Source organism: Zingiber officinale, chromosome 7B, assembly GCF_018446385.1.
Source record: "Zingiber officinale cultivar Zhangliang chromosome 7B, Zo_v1.1, whole genome shotgun sequence".
NCBI lineage: Eukaryota > Viridiplantae > Streptophyta > Magnoliopsida > Zingiberales > Zingiberaceae > Zingiber > Zingiber officinale.
The window spans coordinates 3,040,907-3,060,785 of NC_055999.1; the positions used below are offsets into that span (position 1 = coordinate 3,040,907).

At 36.6% G+C, this 19,879-nt stretch overlaps 2 protein-coding genes across 2 annotated transcripts; one reads left to right on the plus strand and one right to left on the minus strand.

Annotated features, from left to right (window-relative positions):
* Window positions 1-8,395: 8,395 nt before the first annotated feature.
* On the minus strand, window positions 8,396-9,507 carry LOC122003493 (protein HEADING DATE 3A-like). The gene is made up of 4 exons (XM_042558603.1): window positions 9,248-9,507; window positions 9,098-9,159; window positions 8,967-9,007; window positions 8,396-8,878 (listed from the first exon to the last, which is right to left on the minus strand). Exons 1-4 carry the CDS (start codon window positions 9,416-9,418, stop codon window positions 8,649-8,651), a joined length of 504 nt encoding a protein of 167 aa, XP_042414537.1. The 5' UTR covers window positions 9,419-9,507; the 3' UTR covers window positions 8,396-8,648.
* An 8,297-nt stretch (window positions 9,508-17,804) lies between these two features.
* Window positions 17,805-18,353, plus strand: LOC122003494. The gene has a single exon (XM_042558604.1). The coding sequence runs from the start codon at window positions 17,829-17,831 to the stop codon at window positions 18,198-18,200; it is 372 nt and encodes a 123-aa protein (XP_042414538.1). The 5' UTR covers window positions 17,805-17,828; the 3' UTR covers window positions 18,201-18,353.
* The last annotated feature ends 1,526 nt before the right edge of the window (window positions 18,354-19,879 follow it).

Sequence of the window (19,879 nt, forward strand, 5' to 3'; positions counted from 1 at the left end):
TAATAAATTTAAAATGCAGAATCAAAAGAATCAAAAAGGTAGAAGAAAGGTACGGTGCTACCAGTGTCAGAAGGAGGCACACCTAAGGGAAGAGTGCCCAGAACTCAAGAAGGTCAAAATGAAGGCACCTAAGAAACACAACCTAAAAGCAACTTGGGACGACACTTCTTCATCCGAATCAGAAGCTCAAGAATATGCCGGGATAGCACTGATGGCAAGCTACGAAGGACAAAGTACATCAGAACCCAGCATTGATGAAGGGGGAGCGACCTCAGATGGAAGTAGCGAAGCAGGGGGAGATTCAGGCTTCAAGTCTGATATGGTAAGTGAGGTATGCCTCTTACCTCCTGATGAACTTTACTTTGGTATCAAAGCTATGACTAAATCCATGTATAAATTAGAAAATAAAAATGTCAAATTAGAAAATGAAATTTTAGAAACAAAGAGAATTTTGACAAAATCATGTCTTATAGAGGATTTTGAAAAATTGAAAATTGAAAATGAAAAACTAAAAGAAGAAATAGAAAGATTGAAAAAATCTAATGATTCAAATATTCCTACTTTTAGAAATTATAGAGTTTTAAATTGGTATTATAGATTTCATCAAAGTCAAATTAGAAATATATCAAAAATCTATATACCTAGGAAATACTTAGTTAATTCTGTAGGTAGGAACCTCTACTGGGTTCCAAAAACCTGTTTAACTTAAAATTAAAGTCAGACTTAGCATTTTCAGCAAGGAAATTAAACAATTAATTTCTTTATGAGGCTTTGTCTAAGGAAGTGGTTGTTACTCCAATAACCAAGAAGGCCTAGTGCCTCGCCACGACCTGGAAGCCAAGTATCGATATGAAAAGTTTAATTGACTAACTGAAAAAGTATTAATTTAATACTTTAAAAGAGTTATTCAATTTATGTTAGAAAATATTTAAAAATTTTAACTACTTAGAAATTCTTTTTAGAAATTTTTATGAAAATTAACTTATAATTTTTTTTAATGATATTATTGCCTTATCATTTTTCTTAAAATTGACTTAAAATTGTTTCTTATGAATATTAACTTAGAATTTTTTTAATTACAATTTTTTTTTTGAATGCTGAGATAAGTTTCAAACTTAATTTTTTTTAACACTTATGACTGTTTTTACCTGAAAAATGTTTTACTTAAATTTTTCTCGAAAGAAAAATTCTGAAGAGTGTCTTTAAACTGACTTAGACATTTTTTACACTCAAAGTTTTTTTAATTTACCTTAGACTTGTTTATAACCCCAATTTTTTATGTGATCAAAGGGGGAGAAGTATGTTAAGTCTAGGAGGAGGTAATATAATTTTTCATTTGCAAAATACTTGGACTTATTTGAATATAAATTATTTTTATTGCATATGTTTACCCTAACTTAACTTGGGTTGCTCACATCAAAAAGGGGGAGATTGTTGGAACCCCAAGGTGTTTTGATGTGATCAAGCAAGCTAAGTTAGGTCCTGCGTTTGTTTAACCCTTGTGTCTAAGTGTGCAGGAGCTTAGGAACACAGGAAGTCGAGCGGAAGACGCGGCTAACGAGAAGGACGGCACGGGAGAGAGCCGACGGGCTCGGTGCGTCCGAGGGACGAGGTGTCGGAAGAGTACACGATGGACGAGAAGAAGCGTCTGGCGTTCGAGGGCGAAACCGGAAGGAAGGCGCTCGAGGAGAAGGCGGAACATGGGTTGGGTGAGCCCTATTAAGGCCGAGATCACCCAAGCTAACGGAGCGGGAGCAGAAGACTCGGACCGAGACGAGACCACTAAAAGTCAACAAAGTTGACTTAAGAGGTCCGGGCGCTATTGAGGGTCAACCCCGGGCGCCCGGAGTCGGATTTTTGACCAGATCGTGTCAAACGCGATCGATCGTTGGGGATAGAATTTTATCCTCCAGGCGCCCGGAACTCCTTCCACTAGTACTATAAATATAGTACTGGTCTGCACATTCAGAATAACTCACTTGTAATCAATTCTTTCTGTGCTTTCAGTTGTGTTCTTTTCATTTGTGCTGTCAACGTTGTAAAGAGGCTTCTCCGCCTAGAGGAGATCATAGTGCGCTTACTTTCCTTGGATTAGCAATCCTCTGATTGCAAACCAAGTAAATCTCTGGTGTATGATTTCTTTACTTAGTCTCTACTTTTTATTACAAGTGTTTATGTTATATAGTTGAAATTCGAGAAAGGTTCGAGTTTTATTTTGTAGGGCAATTCACCCCTCCCCTCTTGTCGGCCTCCAAAGGGACCAACAACCAGGACTTTCCACCTAGGGTTACCACCCCCTAGGACTTTTGCCTAAAGCCATCGACCTGCCAAGACTTTCCGCATAGGGTTACCACCCCCTATGACCTAGGGTTACCAGCCCCTAGGGTTTTCACCTTTTCCCAACCGCAATTAGGACTTTCTTGAAATCCTCAAGCAGACTTGTTAGATTACAAAACGCCTTAACTTTGAATCCTATGTCATTGTCAAAACACGAGTTCGATCGTCGGATGCTTCCCGCACCAACACACTCTATATCCTATAACTTAAAAAAGAAAGAAATCCTAATATACAAACCTCAATTCTTATCTTGTAAAGAAAGAAAAAAATCCTATTAGAAAAGGAAAATTCATAATGAAAAAAAATTATCTAGACATATGCTTATATAGACAATCCTTAACCCATAAATATCATAAATACCAAAAATACTCTAAATACTATAAAAATTGAAGTTACTAAAAATAGTAAAGAATATATTCAGAGACTCCAAAAAGGGCCTAAATGATTTTTTTGGGGCCAAAGCTTTGAGGTTACAAGTTTTCAAGTAACAACGTAGATCTTTAAATTCTACATATGTAAGCACAGACAAATCCTAATTCCGAGTTCTGATGCAAAAGTTATGATCCGTTAAAAATTGAGTATTCCATGTTGGTCCTACATTAGTCATCCCAGGTTGAAAAGAACTCATCCTCAAGTTCGTTGTAATGTCATCAGTATCCATAAAATAAGGAGTCAAATGCTTCACATTAAAGACATCAGAAGTCTTCAAATGACTAGGAAGATGCAACTTGTATGCATTATCATTGATTTTCTATAGTATCTCACATGGTTCAATCTTTCGTTCTTTCAATTTAATATACTTACCAATAGGGAAATGATCATGAGTTAATATAACTCATGCAATATCTCTGACCTAAAAAACCATCTGACGACGATGACTATCAATCGAAGGCTTATACTTGATATTGCTCTCAAGAATTGCCAGTTTCACTTGCTCATGAATGCCTCGAAGATGCTCTGCCATCTCATCTTCTTTAGGACTAAATTATCTTACACGTGGAACAATGGCTAAGCCCAAAACCCTTGATGGGTTCCACCCATAGATAATCTCAAAAGTATTCAAACTTGTGACCCTATTTCTCTATCTATTGTAGGCAAATTTTGCTTGTGATAACACGAAGTCTCACTACTTCGTGTTGGTCCGCGTTGGCTTGCTAGAAGGGGGGTTGAATAGCCCTAACAAAACACAAACACAAAACACCCTTCTTAAACTTATAACTTAAACACTTGCATATAATTAAATAAAGAAAGCAATAAACTAAAAGAAGAGGCTCACAGACTTGACTTGATTACAGCCGGGGAGGTTGTTAATCCAAGGAATGAATCGCACACTAAAAGATCTCCTTCAGGCGGAGAAGCCTCTTACAACAGTGAAAGCACAAAAAGAAAGAAGCTAAACTAACAAGGAAGCGCACAAGTGTTGAATGAAAGAATTGCTTGTTCTTTCTAGCTTCTTGGACCAAGGCTATATTTATAACCTTAGTCGGGGTGCCTGGAAACGTCCCAGGCGCCTAGAAGGGGATACAACTTTATCCCTTTCGCATAGATCATGTTTGACCGCGATCTAGATAAAATCCAGGTTTGGGCGCCTGGAAGGGTTTCGATCGCCCGGACCAAGAAAGTCAACAACATTGACTTTTTTGTCCGGGCCCTCTGCTCCGGCTCAGCTCGTCTCGGTCCGGGTCTTCTGCTCCAGCTCCGCTTGCTTGGGTGATCTCGGTCATCCGGAATAGGGCTCACCCGAACCCAACTTTCGATCTTCTCGAGCAACCTTCCACTCCGGCTTCTCGTCCCTTGGAAACACCGTGCGCCTCCTTCTCGTCCGCCCACGTACTCTTCCGCAATACCTCATCCTTCTCGTCCGCCCACGTACTCTTCCGCAATACTCTTCCGCAAAATTCGATAATCTTGCTATGTCCATAATTTTTAAATATTCATATGGTTTGAACTAACATAGTTCTAAGAATATCCTTAGATGGAGTTGATGAGTAAATATAGTAATTATAGTATAATGAATTTGTATCAAATTGTCTTAAGATAGTGAAGATTTTAAAAATTAATAATTCTTAATTTAGGTAGGGAATCTAGGTTTAAGGGCATGATTATGCCCAGGAGGCTTCAAGAGTATAATGGTCTTAATTTAAAGTGATTTTAAGGAATTTATAAGGTCATCATACTAATTTGACTAAGATTTGTTGATGCCCTGCAGTATTCATAATTTCAAAATATAGATATGATTGTCCCCCATCTGCCTCTCATCCATTCTCCATTTTTATACTCCTACAATTCTTATCCATTCTCCATTTTTATACTCCTACAATTCTTGTATCTCAAAATTGAAGGGGGCCCAAATTATCTTAGGTCGTAAAGATTTTAAAAACTCATAACTCTAAATATATGATGTGGAATCTATATTTTAAGGCATGATTATACTCAGGAGGGTCTTAAAAGTGTAATGATTCTGGTTTAAAGTGATTATAAGATTTTTAAGGCTATCAACAAGTTTTTGTCAAAATTTGATAATCCTACTATGTCCATAATTTTTAAATATTCATATGGTTTGAACTAAGAGAGTTCTAAGAATATCTTTGATGGTGTTGATGAGTAAATATGATAATTCTAAACCCTTTAATGAATTTGTATCAAATTTTCTTAAGATTGTGAAAATTTTAAAAATTAATAATTCTCAATTTAGGTGGTAGGTTTAAGGACATGATTACACCTAGGAGACTTCAAGAGTATAATAGACTTCAAGAGTATAATGATCCTAATTTGAATTGATTTTAAGGAATTCCTAAGGTCATCATATTATTTTAACTAAGACTTGTTGATGCCCTGCAGTATTTATAATTTCAAAATATAGATATGATTTGAATTAGAATAATTCTAAGAATGCTTTGGTGGTATTGATGAATAAGTATAATGAGTCTAAACCCTTTAATGAGTTTGTGTTAAATTATTTTAAGATTATGAAAATTTCAAAAATACACTCTCTTAAGTTAAATTATGGAATCCAAATCTAAGGACATAATTATACCCGAGAGATTTCCAAAAATGTAATGATGTAATTATTAGGTTTTTTAAAATCAACAGTAATTTTTGTTAAAATCATTGATGCACTAGTAAAATTTTAGATTTTTACTTCGTCGTTATTACTTCGATAATTATTAATTACGAAGTAGTGTATAACAATCAACTTCGGTGATAACACTAATGATTCATATTTTAAAAAACTCAGGCTTCACTAGGACTCTGTAAAAAAAATCGGGAAATTGAAAATCGAACCGGGACCGATAGCTTATCGATTCTGGTTAACCGGTTTTTACCGATTTACCGGTCCGATTTTCAACTTAGGATTCTTTTTACCGATTTAACCAGTAAACCGGTCCTACATGATAGGATGGGCTTGGGTAACTGGGTTATTGGGCTTTTTAAATAACAACAGCTTACTGCATAAGAAAGCTCTTCTTCTCCAGATGGCATCTAAGGACAAGGGTCTTCCTGTTGTTGATAGACCTGTTTATGTCAAAGGTTCGTATGTCTTTTGCAGCATCACCTTTTTTCTTACTGCCCACCAGCTATCAACACTTTGGTAACTTTACGTGGGAAGTCCTTTAACTGTGATTCTTGAGATACTTAATTTTCTCCCAAATGCAAGTCTAAAGTGCTTCTGAAAGGGCATGTCTCATTACACTAGTTTGTATATATCTTCTTACAATCACTACCTGATAAAAAAAAAACTATTACAACAAGTTGTTTCTCTTTGTGCTACTTAAAGCACTTAGATGCCACAACTGATGGACGATGTTGAAATGAAAATGTTAGAGATTTTGTCAAAATTCTGTCGTCGATCCTTTTGTTTCATTGTTGATGATAGATACTAGAGTTTTTTGCTCTTAACTTGGAAATAAAGATGTATTGCTAAGAGCATGTTAATGATTTCATTTTGTGATTATCAAAGAATTAGATCTTCAATTTTGTTACTCATAAATCAAAACTATTATTTAACAATTAATAGTGCATGAGCTGATCATTTCATCTATGGTTTATTTATTTATTTTAGTTTATGATGACTCTTTATGCTCTGCTATACTAAATATTCTGTTTTCAACTTCTACTTGGAAACCTAGCATTAATGTCGAAGTCTGCTAGTTCCATTCTTGAGTCAGTTTTGAGAATATGGCTTAGTTCCATATTTATGTTGACTCTTTATCCTCTGCTATACTAAATATTCTCTTTTCAACTTCTACTTGGAAACCTAGCATTAATGTCGAAGTCCTTAGTTCCATTCTTGAGTCAGTTCAATTGGGCACTATGTAAAAATGAAGGCATTTGAACTAGTGAAAGGCAACCATGTATAGATATGCATCACAGCCAATTCTCACATCCAAACACTCAAAATGATGAAACGATTTGAATTCAGACTAATTCGACCTCTCCATGCATCTCAGAATGCTCTAAATATTCACTTTGGCACAAAGTCATATTTTGCTAAATCATGTATAGTCATTGGTGGCAAAAAGTAAATACGTTCGTCCCTAGCACCCTCATCAATCTGTCCCAGGGCCAACACGGAGGAGGTAAATCACAGACAGCTACTAGCCTTTAATTTGGAATAGTGACTAGCACATAAGGGAGACATTTACCTCGACTTTACCGAGATTCGAACCCCAGACCTCATTGGTGGCAACACCTCATGTGTTAGCCACTAGACAGTGGCGTAGCTAGGGTTTTCACTCAGGAGGGGCAAAGCGACAAAGTCGGTGAACGATGACGGTGATGCTGCAGCAAACAATGTCGGCTGAACGAAAGAAATCATTCAAGAAAATTTCACCTCAATTAAAAGATATTTTTTTTATGGAGCATCGTCGAAGCGACGACGTTAGCCAAGTGAAGATGATGACCATGCAACAAATGACAGTAGCAATGGTAGCAATCGGTGTGCAATGATAGTGACTTGGGCTATAACAGTAGCGACATGTCGTGGAAGATTGTATGGATAAAATTAGAGTTAGGAAAAAGAATATGAAAGAAATTAGAGGAAGAAAAAATGAAAAGAGGAAAATAAAAGTTCACGATTAGAGGAGGAAGAAGAAAAATAGACAGAGAAAAAAATTGACTTGGGAAAAGAGGAAAATGGGTTCGGTGAAAGGATTTTAATTAGAAATTTTTTTGCTAAAAAGACAGAAAGTTTCAAAATTTATGATTATACCTTTTTTTAATTTTTTCCCCACTATATTAATATTTTCCTTGAATTCCAGGAGGTGCGACCGCACCCCCTGAGCCTTATATAGCTATGCCCCTACTAAATCCATCCGAGGGGACAAAATCATGTATAACCATGCAACAAGTTGTTGGTGCTATATAATTAATTTTATAAATAATATTATTATCGGTTCTTGGTTGGAACCGATTAATGAACCGGAATTGGTAGGACAGGTAAGAAGTTATATTTAACCGGAACCGATTATTATCGGGTATTAAAGAGGCGAGATATATATATATATATATATCTATATGGGGGGGGGGGGGGGGGGTCCAAAAGTCGCCCTTGTAAAAGCACAGTCAACTGTATTAGAACAAGGGATATCCAGAGGTTCAAGTCCATCTCGTTGTCAAAGAATATTCTGCTTCAGGTCAGCGTCAGACGCATCGTCTTCTTAACTACAACAAGACTCATTCACTTCGACCGTATCTTGGCGTAAATTTTGTGGAGGCTAAATGAGGCCCAACAAGACACGCATGCCATTCGATCAATGAGGAAGAAACTAGGTAGCAGTCAGAACATCCAAGTCTCCATCTCTTTCGAGTCTAGTAGAATAACTTTATTTGTTGAAGGTAGTAAGTGCTAGGGAACATCCAATATTAATTCTAAATTTTATTATCTAAAATAATTAATTTACTACGTATTGCCCATTATTTAATCAAATTACAAGAAAATATTTCTTTTTTATCATCATTTGCGCTAGCTTTAATTAGATAAATGCTAGAATGGTCGTCCAATTTAATTTATTCACTTGTACATTATATTTCGTGGAGCACAACACACACACGTAGATAATATAACAGCACGGTATATATATTTTTCTGCTCATTTCAATTACAGAAACGCGATAGATAATAAGAAGCTTGCAACATAGTAGCTAGCTTGCCTTCTCTTCCTCATATATATGCTGATCAGTATGCATATATATATATATATGATACGATATGCAGGGATGCATGTATATAATAACCTTGCAACTAACATCGTATCATATGCTGATCAGCATGCATATATGATACGATGCACTAATATATATAATATATAATTAAGAGGCAAATCTTCTACCGCCGGATCCAGTCTCCCTCTGGCAATTGAAGTATGAGATAGCGACTGGAACTAGGTAGTTTTCAGTCATGAAGCTTCTTGTGTTGAAGTTTTGTCGCACCTCCGGCAACGCAAACACTGTCTGCCTTCCCAGCTGTTGGAACAGCACAAACACCATCCTATGAATTCCTAACGCTGGTCGCGGCCCCTCGTAGCATAAATTTTCACGACCTAATTAAATAATTAATCAAATTATATATAGCCAGACTAAAGGTATACATAATAATCTATCGAACTTGCATGACGACGACTAGCTCACCAAAGTTCGCATTAGTTGTGCCAGGGATGTCTGTGACTAACCTATACAAGCATATATATACATAAATATACATGGTCAAGTAAAATTAATGCACGAGGAATGTAAATTTTCAAATACTGATGGCATCACACCAGTGTAAGTACTCCCTCATTGATGGATTACTAGGGTTGGGTGCGTCAGGATCCACCATCACCTGTAGCAATATAATTCATATTTGTAAGAGAAAGAGAGAGAGGGAGTTGGAATTAAGTAATTAAAACCACTACATATAAAACATATACAAGAGTGTAGAAAGTGCTAAGATCATCTCCTCCAATCTCAACCCTAGGCTTGTTGGCAATGTTGGATGGCCTAAACTCTGCACCATTTACTACTTGTCTAGCGTTGTATCGGATCCTAAGTGGGACGGACGTCGTAAACGGCTCCAATACATCTCGTACAACTTCGCCCATCGTGATCAGCACCTTCACCGGGAATAGATTATAACGTCTACTGTTCTACTGAAGGCAAGCACATTCATAAAACTTGCACTAGAACTAAAACATTCTGTACTTGGACTATGCCCCATCCACCTTCAGACGTCTATATATAGACTCTCGATGCATTTCTAGCCTTATATTTATTGCCTCTAATACATATATTGATTCTCCGATCGACTTCCACTCTGCCTCTACGTCTCTACTTTTCTAGATCAAATTAACAAATTAAGGATCTTCTCTACTTTTCTATCGAATTAATAAATTTAGGATCTCACCTTTAGGGACATCTCATTTTCATTGAGTCTAAATGGCAGTGGTCCTTGACTTTGGCAAATGCTTGTATATCCAGGGGAAAGGTTGAGGGATTATAGATCATCCTTTCATTGATATATTCCTATCTGATATATATGCTTATTGCCTTTGGATATAAAAAGCATCTCGCTTTTATAATCAGATGGATATATTGTCTAACATTTTTAGTTTAATTTGCATTTGATCATTTAAGTTTATTATAATTTATTAATTTTTATTATTTTTAAAATTTGAAATTAATCATTATTTTCTGACCATTGTGCAGGTTACTTAACATGAATTTCCAGCTAATTAATTATCTGTTTATATTTACAGTCAATTGTATGCCAAATATAGCAAGCATGCTTTCGACCTAAAATATGTATATATGCTTATAAATAATCGCCCATCACATCTTATGTAAAAGGTGCACAAACTTTATCCATACTACATGAAAATTAATGACAATTAATATATTTAAGATTCATGCAGACGCATGATTTAAGATGATGGATCCTAATCTGATTCCCTCTTGGACCATCGCTGCCACGTGATTATTGGAGAATCAATCACTGGTTTTCCCATTTAATTAAAGAGAAATGTGATTGCGAGATGTGTGGAAAGCATTGGATGCTTTTGTTATCTCTTTTACTTTAATGAAAGAATAGATGCTATTGCTATTGATAGTCAATATATTTGTGGAATTATTTTCCATTATAATCAATAGCCATAAAACCATTTTTGGACAAATTTTAAATAAGATAAGCATCATTGATATATATGGCATAAATTAGAGAAGTATAAGATTATTTTAAATTAAAATGATTTTAAAAATAAATTAGTTCATCTTATTTTATTTCAGCTAAAACAGACACTAGGAACCAACCTTAGGGTTCTTGCCTTCGTTATGAGTAGGATCTTATGAACTGACTTTCCTAGAAATATCATATTTTTAGATAATTAATCTGTCATTATATGTCTAATACTTAAGTTTAACATGAATTTGAAGTAGTATCTCTATAATATTTTAAAATTTTAGAGTAAGCTTTTCATTTACCAATCCATCTCTTTTATTTTTTTTTCTCTTTCAAATTAAATAATATTTAAAATTTAAAATTTTAATTTATTTTTAAAATTTAAAAAATACTATTGATTAAATCTAAATCTAAGTAATAGATAGGATAGTTTATACCAGGATTTTTATTAAGTAAAATATAAAATTATAAAATTTAAAGTAAATTTTATATTTAGGAAAAAAATTGACGTGAATGCTTGTGATTGTCTACCTTGTACGTAACTGCTGCGTCGAATCTTCCCATTTCTCTATTCCTAGCTACCAGGCATCGTCGGCCCGCCGTCACCTTTATGCACCGTCCGATCATAGACGGGTGTAGATCCGTCGAACGTTATAAGCACGTTGCTCATCCGAGGTAGACTATGCATTAGACCACTGTGTGGCCCACCCTGAACCCAGGCACGACACGGCGGTCGAATCTTGCTCGGCGGCGGTGGCGAAAGAGACATGGTGACCGTCCTCATTGATTTCTTCTGCCGTGCTTTCCATGTAGACCTCGGAGAATCGGCTCCCTTTTTTGGCGTGAAAGATGGACCTGTCTTAGCTCTAAGGAGAAGAAAATACAATGGAGGAGCCACACTCGCCTCGCCATCTCTGCGCTTGCAGCGGCGTCAAGAATAAGATCCCACCCTGCTGACTGATCCATCTGCTTCACCAAGACTTTGACTAACGATCGGATGGAATTGATAGCGAATTGAAGAACGTACGGTGAGGACATGGTTTGGGGCTACGCCGCGCCGGAGAGTTGTAGCCCATCGAGGGATGAGAGTGAACTTCCGAGGTGAAGCTTCGAGTCCAAAAATTGATTCTTTTTCTCAGATTCAAGTAGCTCGGCCTGCAGGGAAAGGACCTCGAAATCCATGAGCTTGAGATCAGACTCTAACTTGGTCTTGGTGATTCGATACGTCTTGATTTGAATTCCTCTGCTTCTCAATCTGAGCAAAGAGACCTGAGCTAGAATCGGGCACGGTACAGGGAATGACCAACCGGTTCCGGAAGTAAGATTGCTCGAGCTCCGAAATGCGTCTGAGCTCGGAAACGATTGCTAGATCTGAAAACTGTATCAAATTCGATCGGTTCATTTGGAGCTGCGCGTAGGCCGCTTTGATGGTAGAAGCCATTGCCGCCTTCGGAGATGATGGTAGAGTAGTAGTCACTGAGACAGCTTGAGCTTGTGGACCGAGCAGGAACCTTCACTGGCAGAGAATTTTGTTGAGTGTACAAGCGAAAATTCCCGACTTTGGCTGCGGTGCCCGTTGGGTGTACTCCATAGCTTCTCCGGCCGTCCCAAGATTTGAGCACACAACACAGGAAGTCCAAAGAAATCCAAGCAAAAAATGGCTTGAGGAGAAGAACACACGGCTATTTCAGGCAACAGATTCTCAATCCAAAACGAAGTTTTCGATTCTGTAGGTGATCATTTCAGGAGGCATCAATTTGTTCCACTATGAAGAGAAAGAGCAAACAATGAGATAATTAATTTGAGCAATGCTTGCAAATACCTCAAGAAATTCCTAAATAATAGAGGTATATACGACTTTAATTAATTAAACGATATATGAGTTTGGACACTCTTAGCGAGAAGGAAGAGAAAACACTAATCACCTCAGTAAAAGAACAAAGTTTCTGATAGACAAAATTGAAGACAGTGACTGACGTTTAGGACATGAAGATCCAAAACTAAACCGACTGGAGTTCGGTGCAATAGACTCTGATGCAGATCAAACAACACAAACAGCAGGCAACATTGTTAAGGCATTCCCAACCTCTGGAAGTAGAAGATGGTATTGCCCTTATTACAACTCATGGCCTAACTGGTATATGCAACAAGTTGTATGTAAACTGCTGCCTCAATGCCTAATTAAACCACAGTGATGAGAAAGTATCGATTGTTCCTTTTTCTAGAGCTTCAATTATTTTCAGGGAATCAACTCGATGGTACTATCTCTAAGATGCCTCCACAGAGAACAGAGCACAAGTATTCCCCAAGAAGGACCCACACACTACCACAGCACAACCAATGCCGCATGTTGCATATGAATTTCCAGCTACTGAGCATCTGGGGCAAATGGACAATTTCTTCAAAAAAAGAAGAAAAAAAATTCCTAAAACACATAAATATGTGACAGCTCCAAACGAATGTCTTCAATGAACATGATGTCATTGTTTTTGTCTGGGTAAGTGATGACATATTCATATCCATTGTAATTTTTTTTTTATATACTTCTCCTATAAGAAATGTGAAAAATAAATTAATAATTTACAATAATAATAATTGAAAATACAACCCCATATTAATTTATGCGATGGTAATCAACGAATAAAACCAAAGCTTTAGTATTAATCTCAAATTGTCATCAACTTTTTGTCTCTTTGCATGTCGCTTACTATTCAAGACGAGAGGAGATCTTCTGGACCGCTTTTGCGGTCCAGAGGATAATGCTCTCTTTCCATGTATTGGTGGGGATATATGGTCCCCATCTATTTTACAAGTGGGGATCATGTATCCCCATTAATACATATGTATAGGGAACATCCTTTGTACCACAAAAGTGGTCCAAGAGGATCTGGCCTGATTCGAGACGGATATCACGGGAAAAAGTCGATAGATTAATTTTTTTACATTAAAAAATAGAAGGCTTTGGAATTTTTTTTATTCGGTGAAAAAAGAAGAGAGCTACTGTGGAAAAGAAAATGAGAATAGATAGTTGATCCATTCGAAATTGAAGTACGTGTTTGAATAATTCACAAAAGCAATTACACGTTTAGTAAAATGCTCATATCTATGTGATATGAATCAACCGTCTTATAAAAATATTGGATGATTGTATAATATATAAAATTTAGAAGAATAAATATAAATAAATTTAGTATTTTTTTTTCCTTTCCAAAAGTTTAATAATATTGATTTGACGTGAATTTAATGTCTGCGGCTGCAGATTGAATGAATCTGCATCTCTCTCCATCTTCTTTCCGCAGAGTGCTGTCCGAATGGAAACACTTCACGAATCCAATGCTTCGACAATGGCCGCTGATTCCTTCGCACGTGCATCGGGACCCACGACGTGTTCCCGCCCATTAGTCACCATCATTCGCGACTCTTTAAGCCAAGTCGCTGTTCCGCACTCGAAGAAGCCCCCTCGACTCTGACAAACATTTACAGATTAAGCCTGTTTAAGGGCCCATCGTGTATGCTCTCGAAGCACGACGCCTACAATGTAATGCGAAGGAGATGGATCGGCCCAACCGCCATCGCGCCTTTGTTGGACGGCGCTTTTAGGCTGAAACGACGATGCTGAACTAGTTAACAGTCTAATGGGAAGCCCTGTGTCTTTTGTAGACTTCTCTGCTGAAAGGTCTCTGCAGAGATGCCAAATTGCAGAGATGCCAAAGGTCTCTGTAGACTTCTCTGCAGAGATGCTGAACTAGTTTACATTAGCTCAATTTGTTCGATTTTGATAATAAAGTCCGATCAATTCTATTCGTCCAAAAGAAAATTTGATTTAATCGATTTTGATTTATTCAATTTGACAGTCCTAACAATTTAATATGATTAATGATCAATGGTACGCAACTCAACAGTTTTAATTTTCATGTATTTATAATGATCATGTCTAAAGGCTAAAGAGATAGTGCGCTGATAACGATGATCGAATGGTTAATTGGAGTAAGACCTATCCCTTCTTAGAGAGACCTTGCGATCTTATGCACCTGTCAACCATCCAACAAAGAATTAGCAACCAAAAATCAAGGAAAATGATTTCTGGTAAGATCCTCCGACGCTCAAGTTAGTACGATCTTGGATGAAGGAATTACAGAGAAAATAGTCGCACGAGAATAGGGTTCAAATGATGTAAAATTACGTATCTTGCACATGGAGAAGACCCTCCCTTTATATACCACCTATTCTAATCTCCGTAATCATGAGATGACATTGTGCATCGGGGTTTGTTAGTTTGTTGCATAGCGAGTATTCGAGAAATCTTTTATTTATCCACGAATATATCTTTTTTGTCGCTTATGACTTAGACATTTAATGAAGCTGTTGAAGAAATATGTTGTCATAAATAGTCGACTAATGAGAAACAAAATAACCTTAGAAGGAGGTCTCCAAGGAATATTCCCCGATAATTGTAACAAGTTGTTAAAATATTGTCTATTACTTGTCTGCTAAATATATCTCGGCCGATTAACAAGGCCAACCGTCTTTATACCTGTTCTTGTATTAAGCTGCTTTATCATGTATGGAATGTTGTTATAAATCCGATCAAAGATTCATATGATACATTGAGCATGCTAAAAATCAATCTAAACAACCCTTTGATAAACTGTGTGCACCAAAGATTCCTTTGAAAGTAGATATGCAACTGAGTTTCTTAACTTCGACCGATTTTATGACCGGCAGTAAATGAAGTGCTTTATGAAGTTAACTACCTCAAGCCCGATCGACATTTTATTTGACCAGACATATATAGAAAGACCTATGAGATTGTAGGCCTTGAGCCCGGCCGACATGTCATTTAGTTGAGCATATATTGAAAGATTTTATAAAATCAAGTACCTTAAGCCTGACTAGTATTTAATACGGCCAAACACACATAGATTTATGAGACTAAGTACTTTAGGCCCGACCAGTACGTCATCTGACCGACCACACATAAGGACTTGTGAAACTAAGTGTATTAGGCTCGGTCAATATTTCATCGACCCGAGCACACACATATAGATTTAGGAAACTAAGTACTTTCAAACCCGATCGATATTTCATCCGGCTGGGCGTACATCGATTAGGCTAGATAAAAAAAAAACCTTGATAACGAGTGGGCTATGAAACTAGATGGGAAATGCACTCCTATCTCAACTTTAACTATCACGACACTTTGATTTTAACTCTCAAGTCACCTTGACCTTAATCTTGATTGCCAGATCTATTTATTATAATCCGTATCATATAATATATAATATAAGTAAAAAAAATGGAGAAACATAATATGCATACGGTAATTAAAAAAATCATTTACTGCGTTCTTTCTCGTCTTCGCCGTTCACATGAGTTTTTTTTTAATATTCAAATTCTCTCGCGGTAATCCAAAATTCAAACATCTTTAATTGCTGATAAAAAAACTTCCACATCGTGGTGGTCGCACATGGATCCAGACATCCAGTCCCTCTGCGACAGCACTGCCGACGCACCATTCTCTGCCACTCGAGTGTACCAGTTTCATCCTACTGGCAAAACTAATTATCTCGTACCAAGTGCCCAATAAACGAAAAAATATATGTCTATTTGAGCTGGATCTCCCGACTCTGCTTGTCTTTCCTCATGGAAATAGTATAAGAGAAAGAAGGTTTCGATGGTAAGATCGTCCTCTTCCTCGATCAAGTCCATTTATCTACTAGTGTAGAATTTTTCATGTCCTTAATCAACCAAGGACTTCTATGGTTGGTTGCGACAACCACCACCGTAGAAGAGTACGATCTCGAGACAAAATTTAAGTCGAATCCATTTTTACTATGCCTTCAATATAATTGAACAGCTCCCACAAAGATTGCAACTGAAGGCATTGCAAAAATGGATTCAGCTTGAATTTTCATCTCTAGAGTAGAGGGGCATAGTCCTAGCTCCCTAAAAAAAGACGTACCCTTCTATTCTTTTAATTAGTGATCATGCACACGCGTCGTGTGTGTAATATAATACATTGAAAGTATATTGACCTTTTATAATGAAATTATATTAATTAAAGTATTTTAACATTAAAATACTAAAGTAGAGTCATTAGTAGAGTCACCTATCTTTTGAAAATCTGAATTATTTGGGTCTTTGAAAATCCGAATTGTTTAGATTTTCGAGTGTCACCCTTATGTTCAGAACCAAGAATTAATTATTAACGGGTTTCCTTATGAAAAAAATTAATTTAATTTAATATTATTTAATATTATACTTATCTTAATAAAAAAATTAAGAAAAATTTGTTTTTAACATCGTCGGCCTAAAATATTTATAGAAGCTTCTTAGATGTTGGACTAAAGAGAATAATATTTTTTTTATATAAAACAACCATTATAATAATACGCCGCAGTTGAGTCTCGAACTTTAGATCACTGATTGTTTCACTGATGGAATTACTAATAAATCTTAGAATTATTTTTAGTATGAATAGAAAAAAGAATATTAATATAAAATCATTTTAAACTTCATCAAAGTAGTAAAAGACGAGATTTTTAATAAAATAATAAGATTATTATACCATGCATCTCTTATTTAATTCTTTTAATAACTTATAAGGACGGCTAATATTGCAGAGATCGACTACTAATGTATTGTTGTGATGGGAAAATCAAGGGGATGACTTGGACACCTGTAATTAAAAATAAATAAATAAATATTTTCAATATTATGCTATTTTGATAAAATAATAAATTTATGAATAATTTTTAAAATACTTTTAATGTCTTTTTTTTTTTTTTTTTTTTTTGAAAATGTCTAGCTTTTAATTTTATTTAATTTTATTTTTTAATTTATCCTTTTATTTATAGCGTCTCTTCGTGGCCGAATTACCCTCTGTTTGGGAGGAGGTGAGTAAAGGGGAGGGAAAGGGAAACATGGGTAAACAAAATTTTTACATTTGTTTGGAAGGGAGTGAGCCATGAAGGGGAAGGGGAGAGAAGAGTAAAGCTTCCCCTTGCATGCTCGGGAATCAGCGAAATTTCTTACACCCCAATTCCTTACACCCCAATTTGGGGTGTAAGGAAGGGTAAGGAAAAATTATCCCAATTTTATCCTTATTTATATTTTCACATGCAGATTTATTAAAAAAATAAGAGGATATTTTTGTAAATTTATATATTTAACCTTCATTTTCATCCTTTGAACTTTCCCTCCCTTCCAAATAAGGACAAGATAAATATATTACTTTTCCTCCCTTCCCCTTCCATCTCCTTCCATTAATGAACCTTACCTCACCCATCCAAACAGAGGGTTAGGATCCAAAAAGGAGCCGGAGGAGTCTGTCTGCAATGGCGATGCCGCCGCATCTGCTGAGGCTGATCGTGAGCTGCCGGAAGATAGCGGCGGAGGTCACTGCTCCCTGTTCCTCCACCGTCGTCGCCATGGCGTCCTCCGACGAGCCCGAGTTCTTGGTCCAGAATTACCTCTGGCGCAACCGTTTCCCCCGCCCGCGACTCTCCTGGGACTCCCGCGTCGCGTCCCGGGTCGGCGAGAAGCTGGCTCTCCGCCTCCGCGGCATCGGCGTGTTCGCCGTCGAGGTCGACCTCGGCCAGGAGCCCTCCCGATTGTCGCACTTCCGCCGCTCCGCTGTTTCCCTCTTTAGATCCTTTGAACGCGCTGGCGTACACGTCGCCGGATCCGAGAAACTCGAATACCCCTAGGTATTCTCTTTTCTGGCCGGATCTCTATTTCCGAAATTGTGGGAAAAGGATGCAATTTGGTTTCCGTTACTTTGGCTCTTTTTGATTCCAGTACACAAAATTCTGTCAAGTTATTTACGTTTATTGTAGTTAGCGTGTTTCTAGGATTTTGAAATCTACACTTCAAAATCATTTTGGATGTAAATGAAGAGGATGAATCAATTTTCTGAATCTACAAATGTTAATTGGCTTTCTTTGCTATTGTATTGGACGAGTTACTAAGAATTAATGTTTACGTTTATCTTGTCAAATATCTATCTATCCTCTTTATCGTAAAAAATAAATATGAGATTGAGGATTCTCACTCCTAATTCATCATTTATCACTTCAAGTAAATACTTATTTATATATACGAATTTAATATTGTGATTGCTGTGGATGCTGCCTGTGTGCTGGGTGGCATAGTCAAAATATATGGTTTTGATAAACAGTGAACAATTATAGAGCATATCACGGTTTGGAATCTCATAAATTGTCAAAACATATCATTTTGATAAATTATCCGATACTATTTGGCAAATATAATCCCTTTGTCGTTGTGTCAATCATGTCTATAATCATTTTATCATACCGACACTTGTTCTTGATATGCTAGAACACTCAAGATAAATTGAAACAATATTTGTTATTTTTTTTTTTAGCTCGTATCCATACAACATATGTCAAAATTGTCTCATTGTATGCAACACATGACACCTGATACCCCTTGACAAAATGTTAAGATGAATTGAAATAATAATTATTTTTTGTACCATATGTTTATGCAACATAAGTTAAAATTATCATTCCAGACGTGGCATTTGGTCAAGTCAAACTTGACCCTTCATCTTCCCTCTCAAGTCAAGTCAAACTTGACCTCTTATCTCCTATGGTTGATCAAATCTAACATTTGATTCAAGTCAATTTAATTTAATGAATCTTTATTCATTGGTTTAAATTGACTCAATGAATCATAATCTAAATTAGACTCATTCGACACATAAATCAAATTGAGTCTAACTCAATTAGTCTAATTTGGATTACTCTTAATCCAACTTGGTTCATTACATGAACCTAATCCTCTTGATCCATCATATGAACCTAATCTCCATCTAATTACCCTTTGTGTGTGACCCTATATGTTCTTGTAACGTTGGCAATGCTCCTAAACTCATTTAGAAACATAAGTAATGAGCGGTATCTAGCAACACATCATTACTACCCAAGTTACAAGAATGTTGAGATCCAGCATCACCATTGTGACTACTAATTGTGACTCTCACAGTATGTGACAATGTCCTTCTATCCTAGACATCTAGAATGATCAATTGAGGCATAGACCATGTCATCCTCTAATCAATCTATGTCTTGAACTCCAAGTAGACTCACTCTAGTCAAATGAGCTCAATATCTCATATTGACTCATTTGAGCATGGTCATGCACTTAGTGGTCTCACTCTATCAAGAATCATGATGTCACTCCCGTCATATAGGAGGGATAGATCTCATCTACATCACTCATATCCCTCCATATAATTTGTTACATACCCAGTAGTCGCCTTTATAGTCCACCCATTTACGGGTGACGTTTGACGAAGCCAAAGTATGCAACTCCTTATGTAGGAAACCATGGTGACTTCAGGTCCAAGGACTGATAGTCA